This window comes from Symphodus melops (genome assembly GCF_947650265.1).
Source record: "Symphodus melops genome assembly, chromosome: 9".
Taxonomy (NCBI): domain Eukaryota; kingdom Metazoa; phylum Chordata; class Actinopteri; order Labriformes; family Labridae; genus Symphodus; species Symphodus melops.
The window spans coordinates 9,282,267-9,307,454 of NC_136699.1; the positions used below are offsets into that span (position 1 = coordinate 9,282,267).

General features: G+C 40.2%; 2 protein-coding genes across 4 annotated transcripts in view; one reads left to right on the plus strand and one right to left on the minus strand.

The window, feature by feature from the left end:
* Window positions 1-22,937, minus strand: part of elf1 (E74-like ETS transcription factor 1) — a 40,470-nt gene extending 17,533 nt beyond the window's left edge. Inside the window, exons 1-2 of one of the 3 annotated variants that reach the window (XM_079352029.1) lie at window positions 22,580-22,937; window positions 20,104-20,482 (exon numbers count right to left, since the gene is read on the minus strand). The gene's annotated coding sequence lies outside the window, so the exon portion shown is untranslated. Of the gene's footprint in view, window positions 1-9,544; window positions 10,101-20,103; window positions 21,222-22,579 lie in introns of those variants that run through there. The other 2 variants (XM_079352031.1, XM_079352030.1) reach the window with 2 other exon arrangements.
* On the plus strand, window positions 21,861-25,171 carry LOC306829132 (ubiquitin-conjugating enzyme E2 A). The gene is made up of 6 exons (XM_079352032.1): window positions 21,861-22,047; window positions 22,962-23,042; window positions 23,223-23,248; window positions 23,778-23,867; window positions 23,986-24,074; window positions 24,259-25,171. Exons 1-6 carry the CDS (start codon window positions 22,004-22,006, stop codon window positions 24,385-24,387), a joined length of 459 nt encoding a protein of 152 aa, XP_079208158.1. The 5' UTR covers window positions 21,861-22,003; the 3' UTR covers window positions 24,388-25,171.
* The last annotated feature ends 17 nt before the right edge of the window (window positions 25,172-25,188 follow it).

Genomic DNA, 25,188 nt, shown 5'->3' on the forward strand with positions numbered 1-25,188 from the left:
GAAAAAAGGTACGACATCTTAATCACTATAAATCCTTCAAAAATGCACACAGATGTCATTAGTTACCATCTTGACGATATTATTGCTATCTTAACAGATGGATTCGAAGCTAGGATTTGCCTCAGAGAGGCACGTTTCTAATTCAACAGATGCAGCCCATTTGTCAGAAACTACCCCAGCGGCCTTTTTCTATTATGAGGCAACAGGCCACATGTCGCAGAAAGAACCAGAAAAAGAACCACTCGAGTTGTGAAAAGAGGACAGGAAATTGCAGCAAAAGTTTGAGAGAAGTCATCTGCAGTCTCAAACATCACAGTTTGGTGTGTTATGTGCTGCTGTGATGTCCACGAGGCTGGGAGATTTTATTAAAGCATCTGGACGCTGTCATTAAGATGCAGAGCAAGATTGGTGGAGCACCCAAAGGAGAGGAAAGGGGAAATTACCACTGAAGGCAACAACATTTAACAACAAGGCTGTAGAAAATCTGCCTGATCTTCCAGATCATATTCCAAGAATGATGTATCAGTTTTAAAACAAATAAAACGACGGGAGGAGGCATAAAGGAAAACCCTGTTGTCATACTGTCAGCAAATTCAAGTGTTTTGGAAACTAGGCCAGATTCTAGTATCTTGAGGGTGGATCCTGATGTACTGCAGGGTATAATAGTAGCCTTGCCAGAAGAGACACAGTCATAGTCTAAAACAATCACAACAAAGTCTCTAAAGATCCCAGATAAAGATGCGAAAAAGCTAATTCTGCAGCAAAACGTCAGACACCAGAGTGAAGCTTTGCTGCCTTGAGGACCACTTTTCTTTTGGTGTCTGAAGACGAGTGTCAGAACTTTGTTTCCTTCTACATTTTGAATACAGAAGTCGTATTACTGTTGATTAGCCGTCGTTTCCCATAGAACCTGCTGAACGTCATGTCTGAAGACAGACAGTCGAACATTCATAATATCTTATCACCATGCAGATCCTTTTTTTCTGCTGGCGGGAATTGCTGCAGAACAGGTTAATAATAAAGTCTGGAAAATAAGACAACAGTCGTTTTATTTCTTTTTGAAAGAGAATAAGACAACAGTTAGACCGCCTTGCTTTCCATACGTTGTCTTTAAAGCATTCCACATGCAGTGTATCTGTCTAAAACACAGGAATACTTGGCAAGTTTTAGTCAACGCAACAAAACAAAAAAAAGACCCTCCCAGGTACAAGTTGCTCATTTAACTCTGCACTCGTCTCTTATGTCTTAGCTCACATAATTGTCTTCATTTTTACATCAAAAACACACTGGCAAGGATAAAAGCATGCATGTCTGTATGTGTGTGTGTGTGTGTGTGTGTGTGTGTGTGTGTGTGAGAGCTCTGCTGAATCCTTTCTTGCAGACATATTTGAAATGTTTCATCTGGACTCTGCTGTTGTTTTGGCTGCTGTGTGGAAGCATTTTGATGCATGACTAGACTGAAAAAGCTAAATCCGCTCTGTTTTTACACCGAAAACAAGCCTCCTACTAGTATTATACATGTACAGGAAGAGACCAGGGCATATAGAGCTTTCTTGCTGTTGAAAAAAAAACAAAGCTTTTCAACCAATCTCCTAATGAAAAGAGCTCTATTAAAATCAAGGAGTCATTTTAGAAAAAGCTCTACTGCGCTGCACACTGTTTTTGAAACAGCTTTTTTTTTTCTTTTTAACACGCCCATCTCTGATGTGTTTACATTCATACCAATACCAACATGTCACAGCACAGCAGGTACACTGGCAGCAGCAAGGGAGGATATCAAATAAAAATACCAGCAGTGCACTCTCAACCGAGCTTGAATAAAAATACGGAGAAGGTTGACATTCATAATTACTTCTTACACTAAAAACCACAGCACAGGTTATACCACTGATAGCTGCCCTTAGATTATCTAACTCAACATTTGAAACCTGATTGTCTAACTCAGTTTTAACTTTGCCAAGATATTTTCCAAACCAGCTTTGCAGCAAAATAGTAGTTCCACGTTGGTATGGAGCACTGAAGTCTCAGGGCTCAGAGACTGAGTCAATGCTGGGAGCAGGGGACCCGGCCTGTTGCAGAGGAGACTGCATACCAAACAGGTCTGGACACAAGCAGGCTGATGTGTCCACCCATCGTCAGGCATGCAGCTGTATGTGACAAGACAACACGCCTAGAGAGAGAATCAAACCAAACACAGATGAAATGATCTCACTTTTATCTCCACTCCGCTCTGTCTAAAGGTAGAAATTTACAATTAGCTGCAAAACGTTACTCCAACCTCCCTGAGAAAACGGTGACTTGTCTGTTTTGCTGTTTGCTCTTTGTTCAAAGTAAAAGGTGAATGTTTTACACATCACATCAAGTGACATTTAGAGGTAACTGTTTTCAAATCTTTTCATCAATGTTTCGCTCTCGCTAAGCTAAACAGCAGCTGGCTGATTGTAGCCTGTAACAAACAAACTCTCCTCTATGTCTTTTAAAAGAAAGCAAACAAGTCAAAGTCGTCCATTAAATACGCCTTCAAACTTTGATTTCTATGACAGAGCCTCACATTGAAATGTCAATTAAATTTCATGAAGACACATAACATTATCATTCAATGTGCTACATTTCCTCCATTGGAAAGGTTAAAACGCTTTAAAATATGCTAATGTACAGCTTAAGTACAGCTGTTGTAAGATTCCTGCAGATCAAGCGTTGGTTTAACAGCTAATACCGATTAAATCAGCTCCTCTCATCTGATCCCCTGTAAAGCCTCACAGATAGGACCACTCACGCCGAGACAGCTTAGCCCCCTTCAACAGAGCTTATCTGATTTCACACAATTGGATACTCTAGGTCAGTGTGGTATTAGGCTATCCGGGGCCAATGTTTCTATCTAATCATGAAGCCAGTAAACGTGTGCCTCACTGCAGGGTGTCAAAGCTAAAGTGCAGAGTCATTACATTTCATGATGTCATGTGCATTCTTCAAATGGAGGCAAAAACTGTTAAGCTATGCATGACTGAACTAACAAGCCTACAACTACAACTCGTGAAGTGACTTTATGTTTTGACTGCAGACCTTTTCAGGTATTGTGCCGTCAACCTTGACATGTCTGCGTCTACTTTAAAGAGAAAAACAAATACAAACACCTTCAAGTCGTAAACTTACACAATTAATTTCAGTAATTCAATTCAGCTGCGGCAAAATTTAATCTAAGTTTTATTTTTCACCCACAGAGAAATGTTTGAGCCAGGAAGCACAAAGCCAGTCAGCCCGGCCTGGTCAATATTTGAGAAAGCTGTATGAAGTACATGCATTTATGACAGTCAGGTGATGAGGAAGGTGCAGCATGGGTGCAGGAGATGAGGACAATAAATGTCCTAGTTTCAGAGGCAGGAGTATGTAATCTGGTTACACAACAAAATATTAACACGGTGTTATTGTTTAACCACATACGATCTGCTATAATTAAATATGAGGAGAAGAAGGAGATAAGTAGGCATGTACTGTACGCGTTTAATGAATGGGCTGAAAATCTACCTCAACATGGAGACACATGCAGTACGTTAATAATGACAGGCTTGTGTACACATTTGCCTCAGCACTGCTTTGAATAAAGAGGCCTGACAGTCAGTCTCCCGAGGGTCTGGGGCTATGTTGTTCTGACGAGAATCACAACGCAAAAAAAAAAAAAAAAAAAAGCAAAGGTAAACAAGGAGTGGCTGTTGCTTAGGAACACGCAGAGGGAGATAGCTTGTAAAGTCGGCCCTGTGGCACAAGACAGAGAGAGGAGAGAGAGGGTCGGCCTAATTCAGCTCAGCAAAAGCCCACTGTCTTTGTAAGGACAGATGCTGAAGCAGCCCCGATGAGCATCAGATACTGCTTCTGTCTGTAGTAATGTGCTGTTGATGGATGAATGGAATTCATTGATAGTAAAAACTCATATTCTGGTAGCATCACTAATGCGTCTTACAAAAGTTACAGATAAAGTTCTGAGTTTGCAAATAGTCCCCGGGACATCAGTCCAGATACTTTTAACAACAGTGACTTGAGGTCTTGAACTTTTGATGGTCATGTGAGAAGTAACAGTGTTGTATATATGCTTTTTGGTATGGTTTCATGCAATAAGCTAGATTTATAGATCCAGGAGGCAAGAATAGTTTCTAAGGCTGGAAACATGGAGAACACTCTAATCCGACTGTACAGGGGTAAAACAGGTGCAATTGTAGAGGTTTTTACATCACTCAAGATTAAACGTGAAAAATAACTTGTTTCTTACTGAATTTTGAAGGTCCTTGTGGGGGAACTTAGTCAGGCTAGCGGCCTCCCATTGTTTAAAGCCTTTAAGCTAAGCTATGCTATGCTAAGCTAGGCTTGTTAAGGCCTTTTGCTTAAGAGATATTTGAATACATTTTTCTCATATAACTCCAAGGAAACAAAAACGTTTGTTTTTTTTCCAATAAAACTGTAAGCAGCAAGTCAATAAATGCATAGAAGTAAGACAACACATAGAATGCAGATTCAGTTTCCATAAGTACATGCAGCTGTACTTTTGTTTAGTATTTAGTTCTTGGAAGACTATACATAAAAGCCAGTATTTAAAGCAAAATGGGGTTTCACTTCATCTGTCAAACGTGTGGTTCAGCCTCCCATTTGTCACACATTGTGTAAACCACATAAGCCGCATGTCATGATACATTTTTAACACAGCAGGAGACATCATACTTGTATATGTGACTTTTAGAACCTAAAAGCCATCTACGTTGAATGCCCAATGCCTTGCCACATTTCATTCATGGTCATTAAGCATTTGAAAAACTGAAAAGAGTACAAGAGAACAAATGAAAGTGAATAGCATGAAAGTGTTGAATTGTGTTAAAGGTTTCAAGACAAACAATAAATTAAGTCTCATCTTCATCACTAAGACTTTTTAACTTCAGACAGGAGTACCACAGGTCATTTGAAACCTGGAGTCGTTACGGGCACGGCCAGTTTTCCGTATATTAACAGTCTGCTGCTGAGGCATCCAGACACCACTGCAGCTGGGTGTCTGGGACTAAAAGCCTCAGAGAAACCATGTGGGGAATCCATTTCCCTCTGTGCCAGGGTCAGAATGCCTCTTTGTACACAGTGATACTGCATTAAAGCCAACATGATGTTTAAATTAGCACGAGGCAGTGTTAGGGAGGTGGCAAATGACTCCAGCTATTTCACTGAGGATGTCACTTTTATGGTCACATGCGTTTCACAGTTGGGAGTACATTTTTTTGAGCCACGTTACCTCATGCAGGGTGGGACCCATAGAATTGGAAAGACAAACTTTCTAAAGTGAAAGTGCTTTCTGTCCACTGCGTTATATAGTGGTCTGTAGAACTAGCCATTTATAACTGTCTGCAGGCTGTATCATATTCTTAAATTTACAAATTACCATACAGTTACAAAGGGCTGTGCGTCGATAGCTGTAATGGAAAGTTTTATGACATTCTGCATCCTGCTTTATCTGGCTGAAAATATACTCAAACCTGTCTCCTCCCCCACAAACTGTTAAGCAGATAAACTTTTATCGAGGTACAATTTCCACTGTATTCAGTTAATCATGGCAGAAACACAACATCATGTTGATGAATTATACCATTTCTTAAACTGACTGCATGCAACAACAAAAAAATCTTAACAGCTTAAGCATTTGTAGTTCTGATGCTTCTAACTCATTTTTTAAAATAGTTTTTCTTCAATGTTTAGACTGTTTGAGATTATTTTCTAACTTCTTCTTCTAAAACTGGAAATATCAAAGCCCTGCAATTTATGTTTTCTGCTCACACTCTTAAAGCAGTGGAATAAGCCTCCCTCTTTTATCATATCATCCCATTTTTTAAAATGTATTAAAGTGTAAGCCACCTTTCATTTTATGGATGATCAACATGACGTTCATATCAGGATCTTTGAGCACTGTTAGGCTTTGTTAGCGCGGTTATATTGCGACATCGATTTTTCTTATCAAACATTCTTGGTTTTGAATCTAATCACTTTATCTGTTGAAATACATGAAAAGAGTTGAAAACATTGTTAGTCAAGAGACGTGCAGTAAGAGCACATCCCCTCTGATGTCCACACATATAAACGTACCTCTTCATTGTGCTCTAGTGCAGTATTTAAGGTTATATTCTTTATTACTTTTGAATTGTGAGTTTAACACTGATGTAGTTCCACTCTGCAGTAAGTGCATTGATATGCAGCCTGGTTTACAGGAGTAGACTCCCTTTTACTGACTCTGAATCTGTGCCCTGATCGGCATGGTACGTTACATAAGCAGGAGTGTTATCAAAAAACTGTGCCCTGATATTCCACATATCCTCTCTCTCTCTCTCTCACTCACTCACTCACTCACTCACACACACACACACACACACACACACACACACGTCTTTCTTTACCCGAGAACATCAGGTAAAAAGGTGAAGCCACTCCTGTCTTTTAAGTATACATGCAAGAGGGGGGTACAAGATTTATACATGCAGTCCCGTTTCTGCAGCTTTCTGTGGGTAACGAGTTCGGGGGTGAGGGTCATGCTATTCACACACTCTGTTGTGTTGAGTGCAGTTGGTGTGATATATTGGTGTGAACATCTGCAGGAGTCTTTATCAAAAAGACGTATGAAATGTGCATGAGTACTTACAGTGCACAAAAAAAAAAAAAATCCCCAGTCTCTGCTAAAAAAAACAAAAAACAATCTCAGATAGATCTTAGGCAAGAATTTTTTTTGCAACATGCAAGGTTTTGAAGTTCCTAAAAAAATACATCCTTACGTCACATCTTTTTACTGAGAAGGAAATGAGTTAAGGTGAAAGAAGAAAAAAAACATGATTACTCCTTTAGAGATACAAATCCAGATCTATTTTCATAGCTGTGAAATGAAATGCGTCTGGATGGAGAAAATGTGTTGGCTCTGTTTTCAGATGTAATGATCTCAGCTGTGGTTCGACATGTTCTTTAGAACAGCGGGCTGCCAGTCCCGGCATGCTCTGCGCAGGAGACAGTTGCAACATGGGGAGCTGTTGCTCAATCGATTTAACGTGGGTGCCTGTGACCACAAGTGGCTTTTTAGCTGCTTGCTGCTAAGTTTAGAACACCTGACATGCCTTGCTCAGTGGCACTTAAACAGTAGCCGTTAGGGCAGAGGAGAATGTTACACATTAACTTTCCCCACCCAAGTTCAAACTTCCCCTCATAAGCATACTTCTCCAACCTTTAGGGCCCCAACACTACAGAAAAAAACACCGATAGGGAAATAAAAATGGCTCAAAAGAGATGAAGAAATCCCTCCTGAGGCAACATTAAGCAGCTGAGAAAACCACCAAAAGAAGGCAGGAGATCTGACCGCTTTAATGTACTCCAGCCAGGTTTATTAAGCGATAGTGACAGTGAGTAAACATGATGCGTATTACCTAGTTTCGTTATGAGTCTGCTGGTTTCCTGCACCCTCCTCAATAAACTGGACAGTTAAATAGTGGGGGAGTCGACAGAAAGACTAAGCTGCTGTTTTAAGAAAACCAGATCTTGTCAGCGATAAAAAGATCTGGTCATATTTGAATCAGTTAAAACGTCAAAAATATTTATCTTATTTACTTAAGATCACGCAGGAAGAGCAAAAGGATGAGTTAACAGCTACATTTTTATACTATTGCCTTATATCAGAGTTACTGCTGCTTCAATGTATGGAGAAGAAAAAGTTGGCTCTGTGATTTTAGTCTACTGAAGCATGTGTCTGCAACATGAAACTAAATGATCCTCCATTTTTACATATCTCAGCATGCATGACCTGTCGTAATACAGCTCCACCCCAACTCATTCTCCTCCTTTTAGTCGTGCCCTTCTCTTGAAACGCCTCTGTCATCTCGCACAAGCCTAATGATCTATTTACAGGCTAAGACTTGTTGACTTGGTATTGAAAGAGCAGCCAACATGACACTAAACTATCCAGCCCCTTCCTCCCTGCGTTTACCAGCTCCACCAAACAGCACTCAGTACGACTTCATCCTTTGAGACTTCATTTACAATCCAAATCACGGTGGGCACAGATGATGAATAAAGTTAGGTCAAATGCAAACTTGTGCTCGACACAACAGAGCTACTCACTCTGTGGGTCATGAGCTGATGCTACAGCAAGTGCAGATGACAAATGCAGAAAATGAACTTTTTCCACTCCATTCTGCACAGAAAGGGCAATCGATCAAAGCCCAAGAATAGCTCTGTGCAACTGAGCCTAATGAGATATTTATTTAGTATATCTGCAGTGATCTGTCCTCAGCAGACCCACCGCATAAATTTACCTCTGAATGCCAAACCCATGAAAGAATTTGCTCATACGTGTTTTGCATTAATAAAAATATAAAGAGGACCAAAAGGTTTGATTTTTTAAAAAGCCATCTGCACTGGATTTTGGGGGGCTGTTCTATAGTGTACTGCACAGAGCAACAACATGCATGAAGACAGCTCGAACAAAAGGCGAGGGCTAAATCTGCTGCTCACACTGTACCCATGTTTATTCAGCGGTGTAGTATGTGCTCAATGTCTTTTGTGGTTCCCAAAGTACAGAATAGATTTCTGGTGAAACAGGAAGTGTGCTTGTATCTCTGCTGCACTGAGCAACTTTTAGAAACAGATTCTGATGAACACGAAGCCTGTAACTGTGTTGATAGAGAAAACATTTCAGACAATGTTAACTTGGGCAGGCATAAAAGAGGAACTGTGAGGTCAAACTTCCCTTTGGCTTAAAATGAATAGCTTCTGGGCCTCCACGTACATTACAAGACGAGCAACAGTCTCTTCTAATGAAGTGAAGATTTGGATGCATGATGAAGCACTTGATGCACAGGACAGTGCAGCGTTGAACAGCAGCTTTCTGGCTCAAACGCAGCACTTGTGATTTTAAATTGCCGAAGAACAACATTTGGAAAGCAATCATGGATCCAAATTGACACAATGTGTAATTACTGATTACTACACCATGAAAAATACATGTGGGCTTGGTCCAGGGACTTGCAAAACATGGTTCCCGCCCTCACTTCAGCACACCATATAAGGCAACAATTCATAAAAGAAAAGCAACAATCAGGCATATCAGCAAAAGCCCATTCTAAAAAGTTGTTAAAGTAACAGAATCAAACTTCTGGTTTGATCTCACAGGCTGTCAAGTCACAATAAGTGTTCATGTGGTTCAAGGACAACAGTCTGTTTTGTGAAGCCAAACGTAAAAAAAAAATGAAAACGTGTGTTAAAGGTCTTTGGATACTTTCTGCCTTGAAAGACATTGAACACACAAAGCGGTATGAGTCGTGAGATGGAAATAAAAAGGGAACCTGCATATCTATTGAACCTGTTCGACTTGTAAAAGCTCCCTGAAGAAAACCTTCACATGTCATATGAGCTCATGAGAATGTGAAGCTAAAGGGTCACGTTATGTAATATAGCTTTATAGCTGCCTGGATCAACAAATGCAAAGACATCAACAGGCATACACAAAACAGCATGAATAATTTGTGGAAGAAGTACAACTTACGTCAAAGACACAGGATTCGGATGACAAAGTCCATAATAGCAACTCAACGAGTGTCGATCTCAGTGACCAATGAAAATCGAGATAAAAAAAATAGTCAACAAAAGTGTAAAAGGGGGATAATCCAAGGTGTGTTCGGAGGGGTAAAAGCTGTCTGCAGGTGTGGACCACCTAACCCAACACCTCTTTCTCGCAGTGACAAAACAAAACTTGAGAGGAGCAGGAGGAGGAGGAGGAGGAGGAGGAGAAAAAAAAAAAGACAATGCAATGGCTGCTGTTTGAAGCAGAAAAAGGAGAAGTGTAGTGGAGCAACTTGTCCTCTCCCTTTGAGTCACGCAGCACTGTCGCCATTGGTAGGGGCACCCTGAGGCAGGCTGCTTTCACCTTTCCACCAATCAGCTGCGAGTATCGCCCCTCGATGCAAATCCTTTCAGGTGAGTTCTGTGTGTGGCTACGATTGGACGGAGCTGCAGCGGGGGAGGGGAGAGCAGAGAGGTTCGACCTGCGGGCCACACCTCAAACTGCCTGAAAGATGACAGACGGGTTTCTCCTGCAGGGGCGGAGGAGCGCTCGAGCTGTAGGTAAACAGTTGGACAGGTATGCACTTATTTTAGACTTTGCCCATACAATGTGGGCCAGGCAGGGTGATTAAAATCTGAATGGCATCTCAGAGTTAAAGTTCATGATCCTTTGTGTCCCATTACAGCATTACCAGTGGGTGTATTAGTCGTGTCAGTGAGACAGCGAGGCTGCGGACTCGTGGGGAAGTTGTTCTCCCTGCTAATAAAGCCCCAGCAAACCACTTCTATACGACTGTGCTCACATGTGAGCAAGTGCTTCTCACCCACCTCTTTTGTTTCCAGCAGATCCAGTTATCATGCTGAGAGGTAAACTACTGTGAAAAATGAAAACACAGAACTTTATCATGTTACAAATGGACTTTTTTTAAATTGTATAACACTATTCAGAAAGCGTCACAGATGAATTTAAGTATAGGTGAATGATGCCTTGTTAAGCTCGGGGCTAAAACATATAGCTCACACATGATACAAATCTCTATCAGAAATGACACTGGAGCAAACAGGACGTGGCGGTATGTGGTGAGTTTCGAGCACTCTGTGTCAGCACACGCAACGTTGATGCACATTGGCCCATATTTTTTTACTGGAAGATCCCCATGTTTAACAGACTCAAGAGTCTAATATCAAACAGTCTCAATTGTGAGGAAAGAACATAAAGAACTAAACAGGGACTTGGAGTTTGATTTTTTTTTTTTTAAACAAAGCCATTCAACTCCTTTGTGAGTACAGCAGAGTCTCATTGTCACAGACACAAAATCGCCCTCTCAGTCTCAGTCAGGTGCTCTCTTCATCACATTTATTCCTTTTGGCCTGCGCTCAGCTCAGCTCAGCTCAGCTCAGCTCAGAGGAGAAATCGGCCGTTTGCTTCGGAGCAAACTGATAGCCTGGCTGTGTTACACCAAACAAGCTTCATTTATCACAGCCACAGCACCGAAGCCTTGGAGGAAACTGTTAACTCCTGATATAAACTCTGAAGGTGAACGCACCGCGCTAAAATCCGGGGAGAAAAAAAAAACTATGTAAACATGCCAAAAAAAAAAAAAAAAAAAAAACGTACACGCAAGTGTGGATAAGCAAATGTAAATCCAGTGTCACTCCTCTTAGGTAAGCCTTACTGATCATTTAAATCAAGGCACAAAGAGCAAAGTGATAAAAAGCCTTGCTTGAATTGAAGAGCTCCATGTAGGACGTTTGTGTTATTGGAGAATTCATTGTAATTCAAACCGTGCCAGCATTGTTGCCACTATCAATGGGAGCTTTATTTAATCTTTAGATATATTTTGTTCTTTCACATTCTGTTATTTATTTACTCACTTTATCTTATTTTAAAGAGAAAAGGCAGGGAAGTTGAGGGTTTGAGATTAAGGGCACTTGTAGAGCCGATTAAGCTTTTATAGTCCTCGAGCAAAAAAAAAAAAAAAAAAAAAAAAAAGAAGCGAAGAAATGTGTAACAACTGCATTCCAGTCATCTGTTAATGTTGCGTAATCAGCCGTGTCTAGAAAACTATCTCCATTCTCCCTCGCAGAGAGTCTTTTAAAAAGAGCAAACCGATGTGATCAGAGGGAAGAGGCTTGTTTCAACAACATTCAAAAAGGATTCTAAGGACCTTATCCATCCCTCTATGGAGATATCTTTAAGTTATCAGAGGGTGACGCCTGTTAGTCAAAAGGGAAATAAATATCTTAAATAAGCTTGCAAGAAATAAAAGGTATTTTAATGTTTATGAACATTTTGAAACATGCAATAAGTATCACTTAAAGACAAGTTTAAGAATTAAATCATGTATTTTAGTCCTGATAAAAGCCAGATATAGTTTTCCTCTTACTCTGAGTTAATATCATATAATACAGATTCTGTGGTACATGTTCAAAACTTTATATACAAACTGTCCTCAGAGGAAACTCTTGTCCCTGGAACTGTGTGAAGAGAAAAGAGAGGAGAAGTTATGGTCAGGCCCCGCAGTGAAACTGTAACTCTCCTGGTAGTTTTTCTAACAATGTCCAGGAGCACAATTTCTTTCTTTGAGTAACGTTTGTGTATTCAGTTTAGCACGGATCGGTTTCACCTCTCCAACTTTTAAAACCACCAAATCTCCACAGAGCACCTTTAAACTGGATCATTTATTGTACATTATTTGTTTCCTGATGTCCTCACATTAGTTTCCGCTCTGGCAATTCTTGATGAGTATTCATCACTACTTTGGACACCTCATAAACATAATTATTTTTTTGAAGCTTGATCAACTAATAGTGAAATAAACTGACCATATATTGTTGCTCAGGCTTCAAACTCAGCGAACACATCATCAGACGAATGAAGGCTGATTTTGGTGATTTCAATTGTATACATGATGGCTGATACGCATCTTTAGACGTTAAAGTCAGATAATGATAAACTATAGCCCAAGTAAAGCATTTTAAGGGATGAAGAGGGAAACCTTAGGTAAAGTAAGAGAGGGGGGATATGTAGAAATGAAATAAATGATGTATAAAAACAGGTCATGTTTGGTCAAACACAGAGCTACACTGTTAGATAATCCCAGTTTGAATGATTTCATGTCTGCATCGGAATTGAAAAGCAGCACAAAATGAGGGTTAGTTACACCACACAGCACATCTTTAGTCAGAGTTTGCGGAGACAAATTCATAATCAAATCGAGACGAAACCATGAAGCCTCACCAGCAGCACAACAATTATGTGTCATTGTGAGTTTAATCCAGAAAAACTGTTCACAGTTATTTTCTCACAACAGTTCACAATCCTTCCAGTTATCTTTTGTAACACTGAACACAAAGCCACCAAAAGTTGAACAACACATCGCATTAAGTAATCTAAAACTGCTGGTGCTTTGTGGCATATGGGTATGCAATTACAATCAGCACACACACACACACACACACACACACTGTGAAAACACAAACAAACCACACACTCTGATCCTGCTTTGGCGGTGAATTAAATGATGCGACCGGAGCAGTCCCATGGCCCTGTGGACTTAAGGCACACCTTTCCTTGTCATTTTAAGATTTAACAAAAAGGGTCAGGAGTGTCTCTTGTGTGATAATCCTGCGTTTAAGGGGCCAATCACAACAGAAGCAGGCCTCATTTCTGTGCTTCATATTCTTGATTGTGCTCAACAAAATGCTGCTCCACAACTCAGCAGTACGAGTGTACGCTCAAAGAAATATGTTAATCTGTAAAACAGTTATTATAACAGACGTTTCTATGTCAGCAAACATTATTCAGGCCTGAACTCTTATTCTACTGTGTAAAGGGCTAAATGTGCCCTTTACATTTTACTCCCACTTAGACTTGATTTATATAAACTATTATGTCTCAGTATGCCAAACAAATCTGCAGCAGGAAAATCCTCGGCTAAAAGCTGCACTCTGAACATCCTGATCACTCAGTAAAGAGAAACGTCGAAGGACTGTGGGCTCATAAAAACCTGACAAACATTTTGACACAATCCTTGACAGGATGAGATACGGGAGCCTTTGGAGGACGCGTGGAGTTATTTGTGTAGTTGGAGGTTGTCTGATGGCTGCTCAAATGCTGAACAGGGAAGCTTTCAAGACGAGGCTGTCAGAGGCCAACGAACAGGACTGAAGTGCAGCCCATCGGAGACACGGAGTGAGGTAAACAAGACGCGGAGTGAGGTAAACAAGAGGGCAAAGAGGCATTATAATGAAGTCCTCTGAGAAGGACGAAGAATTATCACAGGAAAAAAAAAACACTAAAATAACATCTACCAAGGAGAGAGCGTAAACTTGTGTATCAGACTGATTTTTTATGAAATAAAAAAAGCCGGCCAGCTGGTTGCAGAGTGACTGTTTCCTATTAGCTGACGGCTCACAGCTACGAAAAACAAGGTCTCATTCTCGGACAGTGACTATCGCGAGCTGAGCCAGGGTTCCAACATGAATCACAATGACTATAGGCCAAACACAGAGCTGTGTAGGTGTACAGCTGCGAAGACAATGCATTCAGTGCAACAGGTCATCAGACTGTGTAAGTGATTCATTAGCACCTCCACCGAACACAGGCCGATAGCAGACAAAAAAACCCATCGAGGTTAAAAGGGACTGAACTCAGACTAACTTGTAAAGCAAACCATTAACCAAATTCACACTTTAGCCACTTTCACACTCAGAACAGAAAGCTCAAACACAGTTATATACTGTCATACAGCTGTGTCTCAGGTCATATGAATAAAGCTTTTAATTTCACTATTTCACAATTTATGAGCAACTAAAAGAAGAAATACAGACATGAAAATCTCGCCATATTTCAAAGTGAACTCACGTGTTTGTATTACCCATCAGCAGCTTCAATAATATGTGTCGAGCACATTACATTTACTGCACAAACAGGTTAAACACTGACAATACTCCTGTCATATAAATTGTTGACTTGCGTACTTAAAGTATTCAAAATGTATGAGCAAAGCCAAATGCAGAGAAATGTGTGATTCCATATGAGCTTGTACATTATCTAATGTGGCTTGTCTTCCATAAGTCCGATCATAAAGCAGAGAGTAGGAAACAATCTGGTCAACTTGTTGGGTTAGTCAGTGTTAATGTTGTCTGTATGATTAGGGAAAAAACATATATTAAAGGTGACTAATCTGTAATAAATCTGATTTATTTTTGAAGTCAGTATGTTCAACTTCATCAGCAATGGTTATGGAAAGAACCAATCAATGTCACAGAACTATGTCTTTAATGAAGAGACCCTTGAAATCCCCCAAAATAGTGAGAGTGTGGTCAGGTTCAGGTTCAGGTGTGTTAACATGGAAAAATGGCAATAATCTGGTTCCCTGACAAACAGTTGAACAGCCCTCAGTAGCTCAGGGTTTTAGTGAAGTTCTCATACAATCCGGGTCAGAATGAAATGAATTGTCACTATAGTCAGGAAAAATGTTAAAAAGTTATCGTATCTCTGTGTGGTAAAGACAAACAAGAAAACAATAAGCAAACAGCAACGAAAATATGGTAAAAGGTAAAGGGTTTTTTAAGTGACATTAAAAAACATTAAAGTGACAGATGTGCATGTTAAGGATTACCAGAGTTAAAAATAACAACATATAGGATGTATATATTTATCTTCTGGGTGGGTTGACCAATAAAACAAGCAGATGATCAACGGATTTGAATTTGTAATTCAACATATCAGCTTTGGAAAAGATCAGAAGGGACGTGCTGTTGTAGTAGCATTAGGTGAACTGCTGCTGGCACACGTGCAAACTGCAGCTCATTAATAATCAAAAACAGAGAGCAGGCTGACAATCCAGATTATCCACATCCAACCTCTACAGTCGGTAACGTGCTACCAGCACTGTGAGATAGAAATCCTTCCTTTCTGTGTCACGTTATTCACCACACAACTTTTGGTTTCTCGTCGACATTTTATCATAAACAATCACTGAGGTTTTTTTGGGTTTTTTTTAAATGTCCAGCAGTGTCACCCAAGCTAATTCAGGTCATAGAGCAGGCCAGCTCCAGTGTGCAGCAACAGAGCAAGAGCTCAGGTTTGTCTCAAGCTCATTATTAATAAAATGCCATGAGGCCCTAAGAGCATATTGCTCTGTCACTCAGGGAGGGCCCAGATTATAATACCCATTGGCTACATGCAGTTAAATAATTCAACAAGCCTGTGGCCTGCCTGTCGTTCTGAAAGTAACCCAAAAGAACAAACAAATGACGATATTTACTGCTGGTGGAGACAGACAACAGCCTCTCAGCAGATGTGGTGAGCTGCCAGAGTGCCCCGAATCCTGCCTACTCTGTCCTCCATCCATATTAGTCACGTTTATTCAAAGAGTTGTTTTTTTTTTGTTTTTTTTTAAAGTTGAGGGAAGAAAGATCTTCTGAGTTTCTTCAGGCTAAGCTCCCTGTTTGAATCCAAGCACCAGAGGCTGAGCTGACTCACGAAAGGCTTCCATGAACCTCTCACTACTAGCTCATTAGGCCGAAGAGACATGAAAAATGACAGGGTGAAACATCATTACGAGCCAAATTTGCAGGCGCAGCCGGTTTCTATTTTTACAAAGACCTACTCTGAGTGGTCGAACTAAAACAAGCAAGAACATTACAACCCAAGCCATCACTCCTTAATGTAATTCCGCTTACATCAGTGATACAGCTTACCACGTGTGCTTACATGGACTTTAGCAGGCACTATAAAAATATCTAAGTAATACGGTTAACTAATCTCATGATGTCAACATTTGGCTGGGAGGTCACTCTGATTCATCCGACAGTCCTTCTCCTTCACATTTGTCAGCTTTATCAAGATTATAAGTCTGTAGAAATAAGTTTACAGCAGTTCAAAGCAGATTAAAGACTTTTTTTAAAATACCTACAAAGTGTATTATTTTAAGTTATCGTGTGGCTTTTCTTATAACAATTGAAGCATAAATACAACCGGGTGTAAAGGGTTAGATAAGCAGCTAACCCATTGCTAGGTGATGGCTTTGTATTTACAAAACACGAGGACATGAAGTGCAACACTTCTCCTCATGTTCCTCTCTGCAAACACAAAGTCAACTTGTTCCACATACGCTAAAAACAACAGTGTGACTGTGTCCTTTATTACGTCAGAGCCAATGCACAGATTCATGGAGAAACCAAGGCCCGATGACTCGTCCGAGTCACATGCTCAGACGCGGTAGGCAGAATGAGGTTACAGGTGGAATTTCCCTGGTCTCATCTTTCTGTCTGACGTCTTGTCCAGTGGCAGCGGTTTCACTGCTGCCGCCGAGCGATCCAACATGCCTGACAAGGTGATATTCAGGTGTCGAGGTCCTAGTGTGTGGTGAAACAACACTGCACAAGAACGGAGACTTTGTTAACAGCAGTTCCCTTCCTGCACATCCCACAGCAGAAGAGTGCCCGACACAGAGACTTAAAAAAGGAAGTTCAACAGTTTTATTTCTCTTTTCACAAGTCGCTTCCTGCATTTCTGCAAAGTCATTCGGGGAATCAGCCACCTCATATGATTGTTTGTTTATTCAGAGCATATGAACATTGCCATCTTGTGGTTATTTTTCATTTAGACTAATTTACATCTCAGCATGGGTCATAACACAGAGGGCTCAGTAAATGGGTTTTTAGTCATAACCTTTTTAAGCCTACAGGATAGGATGCAAATATAACATTAAAGCTCTGAGGAAAAAAAACTTTATTAGCTCCTGCATTCTTAAATATCACTAGAATAGTCTTATAGGGAGGTTTTGACTGATTATCTGCCAACTTGTAAAAGGGAAAAGCCTCTGTGTTCTCGTCTCTTGCAAGGCCACTCTGAAAGCTTTCGTGAAACTGGAGTGCTGCTTTCTAAATAGATAAAAGCCCAGATCTTTTTTGTGTGTAGCCAAATCAATATCGAGCAGCCCATTAAGGCAGGCGGGTACATCTTGGGCAAGAAAACGGAGAAGTGTCTGATGTCTGAGGAGCTCCTCGTCAATGTATGGAGACAGCATTGTTGTTCCTCCCCTTCATCGCACTCCTCAGCTGCTCGGATTGCTGATGGTGACGTTATTGTCACAGGATAAGAGAGAGCTACCAGGAACTGCTTCAGTCCTGACCACACAGTCTTCAATCTGCTGTGAACACGAATGGCCATATCGCTTAAGGTCTGTGCATTATTAAAGCTATCAGGAAAAGGGCGAAAAGGAGGCTGAATGTGTGGAGAGGATGTTTCTAAAACAAAGGCACATGCTCGAGACAAACACGATGACTCCACACAAGAGTATATTTGGAAAGTCTTGTTCTGGATAATTGCTTTCAGTGGATTGAAGTTTCCAATTATCCACGAGCCTCTGCCAGTGTTCCCACCATAGGAAGACTGTAGGGGAGGGAAGAGAGGGCGGGTGAAGGGTTGGTGGGTCCAGCTGGTCTTGTCTCCATGGGACTGAAATGCCTAAAGCTCATAACTCTCTCCTTTTCCCGTCTGCGTCATAGCTGCCCCCTCTGAAGGGAGCAATCGCTGAGTGGACCAATCAGATTGTGTTTGTATGTCTCATGATACAAGCATCTTAGCCAAAAAATGTAAACATCTGGCAAACATTTAGACTTGCAACAGAATAGGCTTGATCCTCGATATAAATATCATTACATTTTTGTAAGGTGTATTTGGTAGTAATTGGGAAAAACAACAAACGTTTATTAACATTGAGTCTCCAAAAGCAACTTTCCCCTTTTTTTTTTTTTTAAGAATAATTCCAATGGGAGGCTTCCTCGGAGGAATTAGTAACACTGTAGATGTTGCTATTATGGTTGGCTGTTGTATTTTTTCACTATTTTAAGAACTGTATACCATGATGGCTAAGACTTGGTCTTTAAAATTGGAGGAAATATTGAATATATTTAAACTTCTTAATGAAGCATTAAAAAAAATAATCCTGAAATGGGAAACTAAAAATACACGTTATATAAGATGTGAATAGTATTTTTTTGCATACCAAGTCTTCCTTACTTTTAGGGACAAGTTTTACCTTTAGTTAACTAATGATTGGAGCATAATTTGTTCCTGTCCAGTCTGGAGCATACAACACGTGCTGCATGTCCTCAGATTAAGTTATATAAAACAGACTGAAGTTGACTTTTTCCACGTTTTCTCCAAAAAAGCCACACTTGGCTTCATAACTCTGACTACCGTAAATTCCGGACTATAAGCCGCTACTTTTTTCTCACACTTCGAGGACTGCGGCTTCTACTCCGGTGCGGCTAATGCATGGATTTTTTATGGGGGACAATGAGCTTCTGCCGCAAAAACATTTGACTTCGTCACGTCGGATCTTAATATCAGTCATTTTGCGCTTCATGCACGCACCCTCATGATGGAAAACACACGGAGAAATACATATGATGCAGTTTTCAAGTTAAAGGCGATCGAGCTGGCTGTCAAAGAAGCTAACAGAGCTGCTGCACGTTAAGATGACACTGACAGCGACAACAGAGACTGAGGAAGTGAGTAATGAAGTCATTCTGAGGCAGTGAATGGATGGACTTTTTCTTGTGAAATATATTACGGTCATCTTTTTCATCAGCCGTGTTACAGACACCGTCGGCAAGGCTTCGTATTGTAACGGTTCATGTTGTAAAGTCAGTAGTTGATAATGTGTTCATAATTCCGATTATGTGGAGAGTCAGTGAATGCACCAGCGAGAACGTGTTGAGTGGCTGTATGAGAGAACGCTGGGGGAGAGAGTTGGATTGTTACGGCAAGTTATGTGTTGCTCTCTGCTGTAAACGGCGTGGTCACGGCCGACAGTGACCGGGTTATTAAGTTATTATTTGAACGCTCTCGCCGTCCTTTAACGTCCGTACGGACGCTACAGTATTTGCGGATGTTACCGGTAGCCTAGGTCTGTGTAAATAGCTCTTGTTATAGCGTGGACACCTGCGGCTTATAATCAAGTGCGGCTTATATATGTACAAATACATTTATTTACTTATTTTTAGCCGGTGCGGCTTATATCCAGGTGCGCTCAATAGTACGGAATTTACGGTATATGACAGATACAATGAGTGCTCTAAATATCACTGGTATGAATGTGGCAACACAGAAGTAAGCACTAACACACACTCTCACACACAGGCTCTCAGGGCAGTCACATGCCGGCTGACTGACACAAAGGGGAGTCACACAAATCTATGAAGTAGTGGGCAAAACAGAGCTGCAGGTCATGAATTCTACTAGCTTGTATCATGAGTTCAGTCATGCTGCTACACTTGTAGTTGAACAACTGTGAAGATCAGATATTGTGCAATAAAGTGTGTAATAAACTGTCAAAGAAAACTGCTGTAGTATCCAACAGTAGGCTCAGTCCTGTGTATTTCAGAATGAAAACGCCTCTCAGATGATATTCAGAAACAGAGAGGATGAGTTATAGAGCCACAGCTTTAAGACAGACTGTTAGTCACAAGAAAGAAAGCAATAAGAGCAAAACTTGTTTTAAAAATACTCAAAGGGCTTACCTATAGGTGGAAGTTAACAGCAAACCATATCCCTTGTCTTATTCGGGCAGTTTAGTTTTCCTCGTGAAACCAGGGGAAGACGTTCAGAGGAGCATGATTATCCCTGGTGCGAGTTGAACTCTGGCTGGATACATCATCGCAGAGTCACCGGTCAGTTCACCCTCCTGCTGCTCTCGTATGCTTCCTGACACAAGGTTGCCGTTTTTTCTCCGACAGGGACTCATGCGTGGGGAATTCCTAGCAGTCACATTTTCCTGAGAAATGATTGGCCCAGCACCAAGTTTGGCTGCTGTCTGGTACTACTAGTGAAGCGAAACCAGGCAGAGAGGACTAGGGACAGGTTTTCACTGTTGAACAAGAAGCATCGAGTGACGATGGTCTAAAAAGACATTGTGGAAAAAAAGTAGTTTGTGTCTGACTCATTCTTTAAAAAGTTATAAATAATTTAGATTTATTTTGGGGGTAGGCCAATTGAAATCCCGTGTAATCCATCACGGTTTAACACTATTAATTGTATAGCCTACTGAAAGTTAGATAAACATTTATCAAAAGCGACTAAATTCAGACTATGTTTAGCAAAGCTTTACGCGGTCACAGGTGTGTCCTAGGTAAAAAAATTAAAAAAAAAAAAAAGCCATGTGCGATGATATCAAATTAAATGACGAATAAAATGAAGACAAAAATAATCCGTTTAAATTAATTTCGCGAGTCTCCTTTGTTTCCTTAAGCTTCACCCTTAAGGCAGCGCGAGGTTTTAGCACAGGGCGAGATATAAAATGTGGTAATGTGCATCTTCCGGGAATGTCCAAACCCTTGTGAGATGAGAGCAACTGAGGATAAATCCTAAACGGGCGGGGTCTGGGGCTATAGTAGGCCTACCATTAGGTTTCTCTGGAAATGATGAGCGCATGTTGTGAAAGCTGTATCAAACATGCCACAGTTTAAGATACTGGTCAACCATTTCCCCCTCTGAGTTAAGATCATTGGTTATAGCGTGCTTTCCTTAGTTAGAAAGTAAATACATGTAGTTGTTTAGAAAACAAAAGCGAAGTTCCCATACCGGGAGTCGAACCCGGGCCGCCTGGGTGAAAACCAGGAATCCTAACCGCTAGACCATATGGGAATCTTACTTTACACGGCAGTCAATTTACGATCTGAACTGAATTTGAACACTGAATGGTGATGTTTCTGTCTGTGATTGTTTTTAACATTGGTCTTGTGGTATAGTTCAGCGTAGTAACTATGGCAAGTAAAACAATTAACCACGTTGTTATGAATCGTCTGAGGTGTTGTCATGGACCATAATTTGGGAGCTAAGTACCATCTAGTGGTCGTTCAATGTCATTGTGAATCCAACATGTATGCCGAAACTGCCTTTAACATTAACAGTCAGTCATATATTAAACAAATGACACGATGGGAAGATTTTTCTGAAATGATGAATTGAAGAATTGTGTAAGAGTATTACGAACACTGTTTACCGGCGTCACAAAACACTGACGATGAGGGCTAAACACATGACGTCATCTTTGATGGACTGATTCAATTGTAGGGTCCCGGGAGTCTGCTTTGTGTATAATAATGTTTAAAAAACGTCGTGGAGCGGTGTCAAAAACAAAAACTCATATATAACAATTCTGCATGCAGCAAGACATAAACTCTTGCGTTCATGAGGCTATACATCCTTCGCATTATCTCCAAGTCGAAAGTAACGTCCCCCTTTTCCTGTTTTAAGTGGTCGCGCCTGCGGACTAGCATAGGCTGCCAAATATTTGACAAACTAGCAATTGCTTGCTAGCCAGCAAGGAGTTGAAAGATTATACCGATTAAAAAAAAACATTCGTCTCCCATTTGGGCCACTTGGGCTTTTGCCAAAGATTTAGGTTTACGTTTAAACAGAATGTCAACTCCAGCAAGACGACGTTTAATGAGAGATTTTAAACGGTAAGCGACAAGAAAACAACAGAGAAGTAGCAGAAGCTAACGTTAGCTTGTTAGCCTTAGCACGAACGGCCATCTGAACTATTTTTTTTACAAATAATAATAAAACCATGGCTGTTTAGTAATTGTGTGTTTCGTTTGGTTTGTGAGTGTGTCTGTCGTTCACTTAGGCCTGTAGTGATTTAGGGAAACTACATTAATTACTAATAATGGATTAACAGGTAACGATCATTGTTAACGTTACAGGTAAGTCAGCCGAGAGTTACGTGGAAATGTTGATGTTTCGTAACTTTAAAGACGTAAACGCTGTTTCACTACCAGATGATCTATCTCTATATACAGGATACAGTCAAACAGTTACTTAGATGGTCTTCAAAGGTCGATGAAGATAACTGTCCACAGATCGATCAATTGATATGTCATATTCAAAGGAAAATGATGAGCAGCCATCTGTCATGTGACCTTTTAAAAAAACTGAATATAAGGTCAATGATTTTTTATTCCTGATCTAAAGTAAGTTAGAAACAACCCATACCCGTGGCCGTATTCTCCAAGACCAATTCCTGGTTGACCCATGGACACAAAATAATCATGTTCCCCCCCCAAATCGTGATTATTGGACAAGATTTACAACCCTAAAACATCAGAATCAGAAATGTGTTTGTAATCACCAGGCAGGCAAAAGGCAGATCTGGAAAAAAAGATGTTGATCTTTGTTTGTAATACTGTATGCCACCTAACTGTGAATCCTGGTGAAGTGGACGTCTTGGGAAATCTACACATGATTGGGACCCCTTCAGCATACAATGGCACCATCTTCAGTATATGTAGCTCTGTGACATTAGATTTTATTTGTTTAGCTCGAACAACATCTAATATATTTTGTGACACAACTATGCTTTCACTGTTTTTGTCAGGCTGCAAGAAGATCCTCCTGCAGGGGTTAGTGGGGCCCCATCAGAAAACAATATTATGGTATGGAACGCTGTCATTTTTGGGTAAGTAAGGGAATATTATTTATTTATAGACGCTTTCCACATTTTCCTAGAAGTGTGTACTACTTCTTTGTAAACATAAACGTGATAAAGCTGTAGGTCATTAAAGGATTTGAGATTATGAAAAATTTCAAAGGTATGATTTGAAAAGTGATTAAAAGGTGTCTTTTACCTTTCTTTCAGTCCTGAGGGAACGCCTTTTGAAGATGGTAACTCCTCTCTTAACATCCAAATAAATGTCTTTCCAACCCTGCTAAACATTACTGCATCAAATACAGGGCCTTGAAACTGTTTTGCTTGTAAACTACCAAACACTTTCCCTTCATGAATGTGAAAGAAAAGCATTGTTTGAAACATTTACCTCTTGTAAAAGATGTCAAGAATTATTTTACAGCTCTAGGCTTTGAATTATTGTCATAATTGTCAAAGAAGGCAAACTTTGGAGTTTAGTTTTTTTTTTTTGCTTTGGTACTATGGGCCATAGCTATTAATCATTTCTTGGGGCTTTTTTTTAAACAAGCACAATTTCGCTACAAGAAATGATCGTCATTAAGTATCTGATCACAAAGGTGTGTCTTGCATAGAGAGCCCGATCAACATTGCTAAAAAACAATCTGTCAGACTGGAAGAAAAAAAAAAGTTTATTCAGACTGGTAGTTTTCAAGTTACTGCCTGGGTGAAATGCAGTTTTTAGTTAATGCTTTTAATTCATCTGATGTAATCCCTCCTCATTTTCAGGAACCTTCAAACTTACCATTGAATTCACAGAGGAATATCCAAATAAACCTCCAACAGTGCGATTTGTCTCTAAAATGTTTCACCCTAATGGTATGTACTCCACTATCTGTCCAAACAGATTCACTGACATTGTTCATTGCATCAGTGATGTTTATTTTATTTCATCAATGTTTTGTTGTAATCTGTATTTGCGCGTGCTCTTTTGCAGTGTATGCAGACGGCAGCATATGCTTAGATATACTTCAGAATCGTTGGAGTCCAACCTATGACGTCTCTTCTATCCTAACATCCATACAGGTAAACTGACATCTTTGTACCTATAGTAACTTCTTTTTTGATTTCACAAAGCGAGCAAGCGAAACCACATCTGTTAAAATTTAATACAACTGGCAGTTTTCACCTGTAATCACAGCTGTTATTTCATATTATGCATTATCAGTATAAATGTAGCTTATTGGTATTCCTCCTTGTTTATGCAAAGTCTCTACTGGATGAGCCAAACCCAAACAGTCCAGCCAACAGCCAAGCAGCCCAGCTCTACCAGGAGAACAAGCGTGAATACGAGAAGAGGGTTTCTGCTATTGTTGAACAGAGTTGGCGTGACTGTTGACCCCTGTCATCATTCAAGTATGAACAGTGTCCAGCCCAGAATCAAGAAAAACACAAACTGATCTTACAGAAGACAGCACATCCTTCTCAGTACATTTGCCCCACAACTGTTGCTAGGTCTGTATACTGTTGTCGTGGCATTCACGCCTTCTGAATGCTATCGTTGGGCAATTGCATATGTTTGTTGAAAGTTAATGTATCTTGTTATATTTGGGTTACTTGCTACAAGCCCCAGCCGTTTTCTTTTTGTTAAAGGTGGCATTAGACAGGCTCTTTGTTGTGACTTTACTTTTTAACTTCTCTGTGAATTAACCTATTTGGATAAAACAGTGACAGTTATTAGATGTGCTTGCTGTGTGGTTTGCTGTGTAGGTACCAACAGTTCATATCTAAAAATCCAAGAATTGTCCTTCTGTTCTAGTGGCCTCACTCCTTTATTTTTTCTGCCTTAAAAAAAACAAACCTCTAAAAGATAAACGTGTCCTGCAAATCCATGCCTTTGATTTTAAGATTGTTCCAGATATTAGAGAAAATACTTTTTTTTTTTAAAAACACAAACAAGGCAGTTCCCTTTCAGGGCACTTCACTTGGATTCACACTTGGGGACATTTTAGACCGTGTGAGAGTATTTCTATGCTATTTTACAATCTTATAAATCAGCATTCATTATTGGCTGATACAAATGTTTAAACAGGATGGTGTCTGTTTTCAGATGATACAACTTTGCACTGGTAACCCATGTAACAAAATGTACATTTTCTTGTAAATAAAATAAATATACATCAGTTGTCTATTGTCGCTT

Excerpts from the sequence above, each read along its gene's own strand:
- LOC306829132 (XM_079352032.1), top strand. The coding sequence starts at position 22,004 with ATGTCAACTCCAGCAAGACGACGTTTAATGAGAGATTTTAAACG. Across the intron at positions 23,868-23,985 it reads TAAAATGTTTCACCCTAATG|TGTATGCAGACGGCAGCATA; the intron begins GTATGTACTCCA and ends GCTCTTTTGCAG. Across the intron at positions 24,075-24,258 it reads CTATCCTAACATCCATACAG|TCTCTACTGGATGAGCCAAA; the intron begins GTAAACTGACAT and ends GTTTATGCAAAG.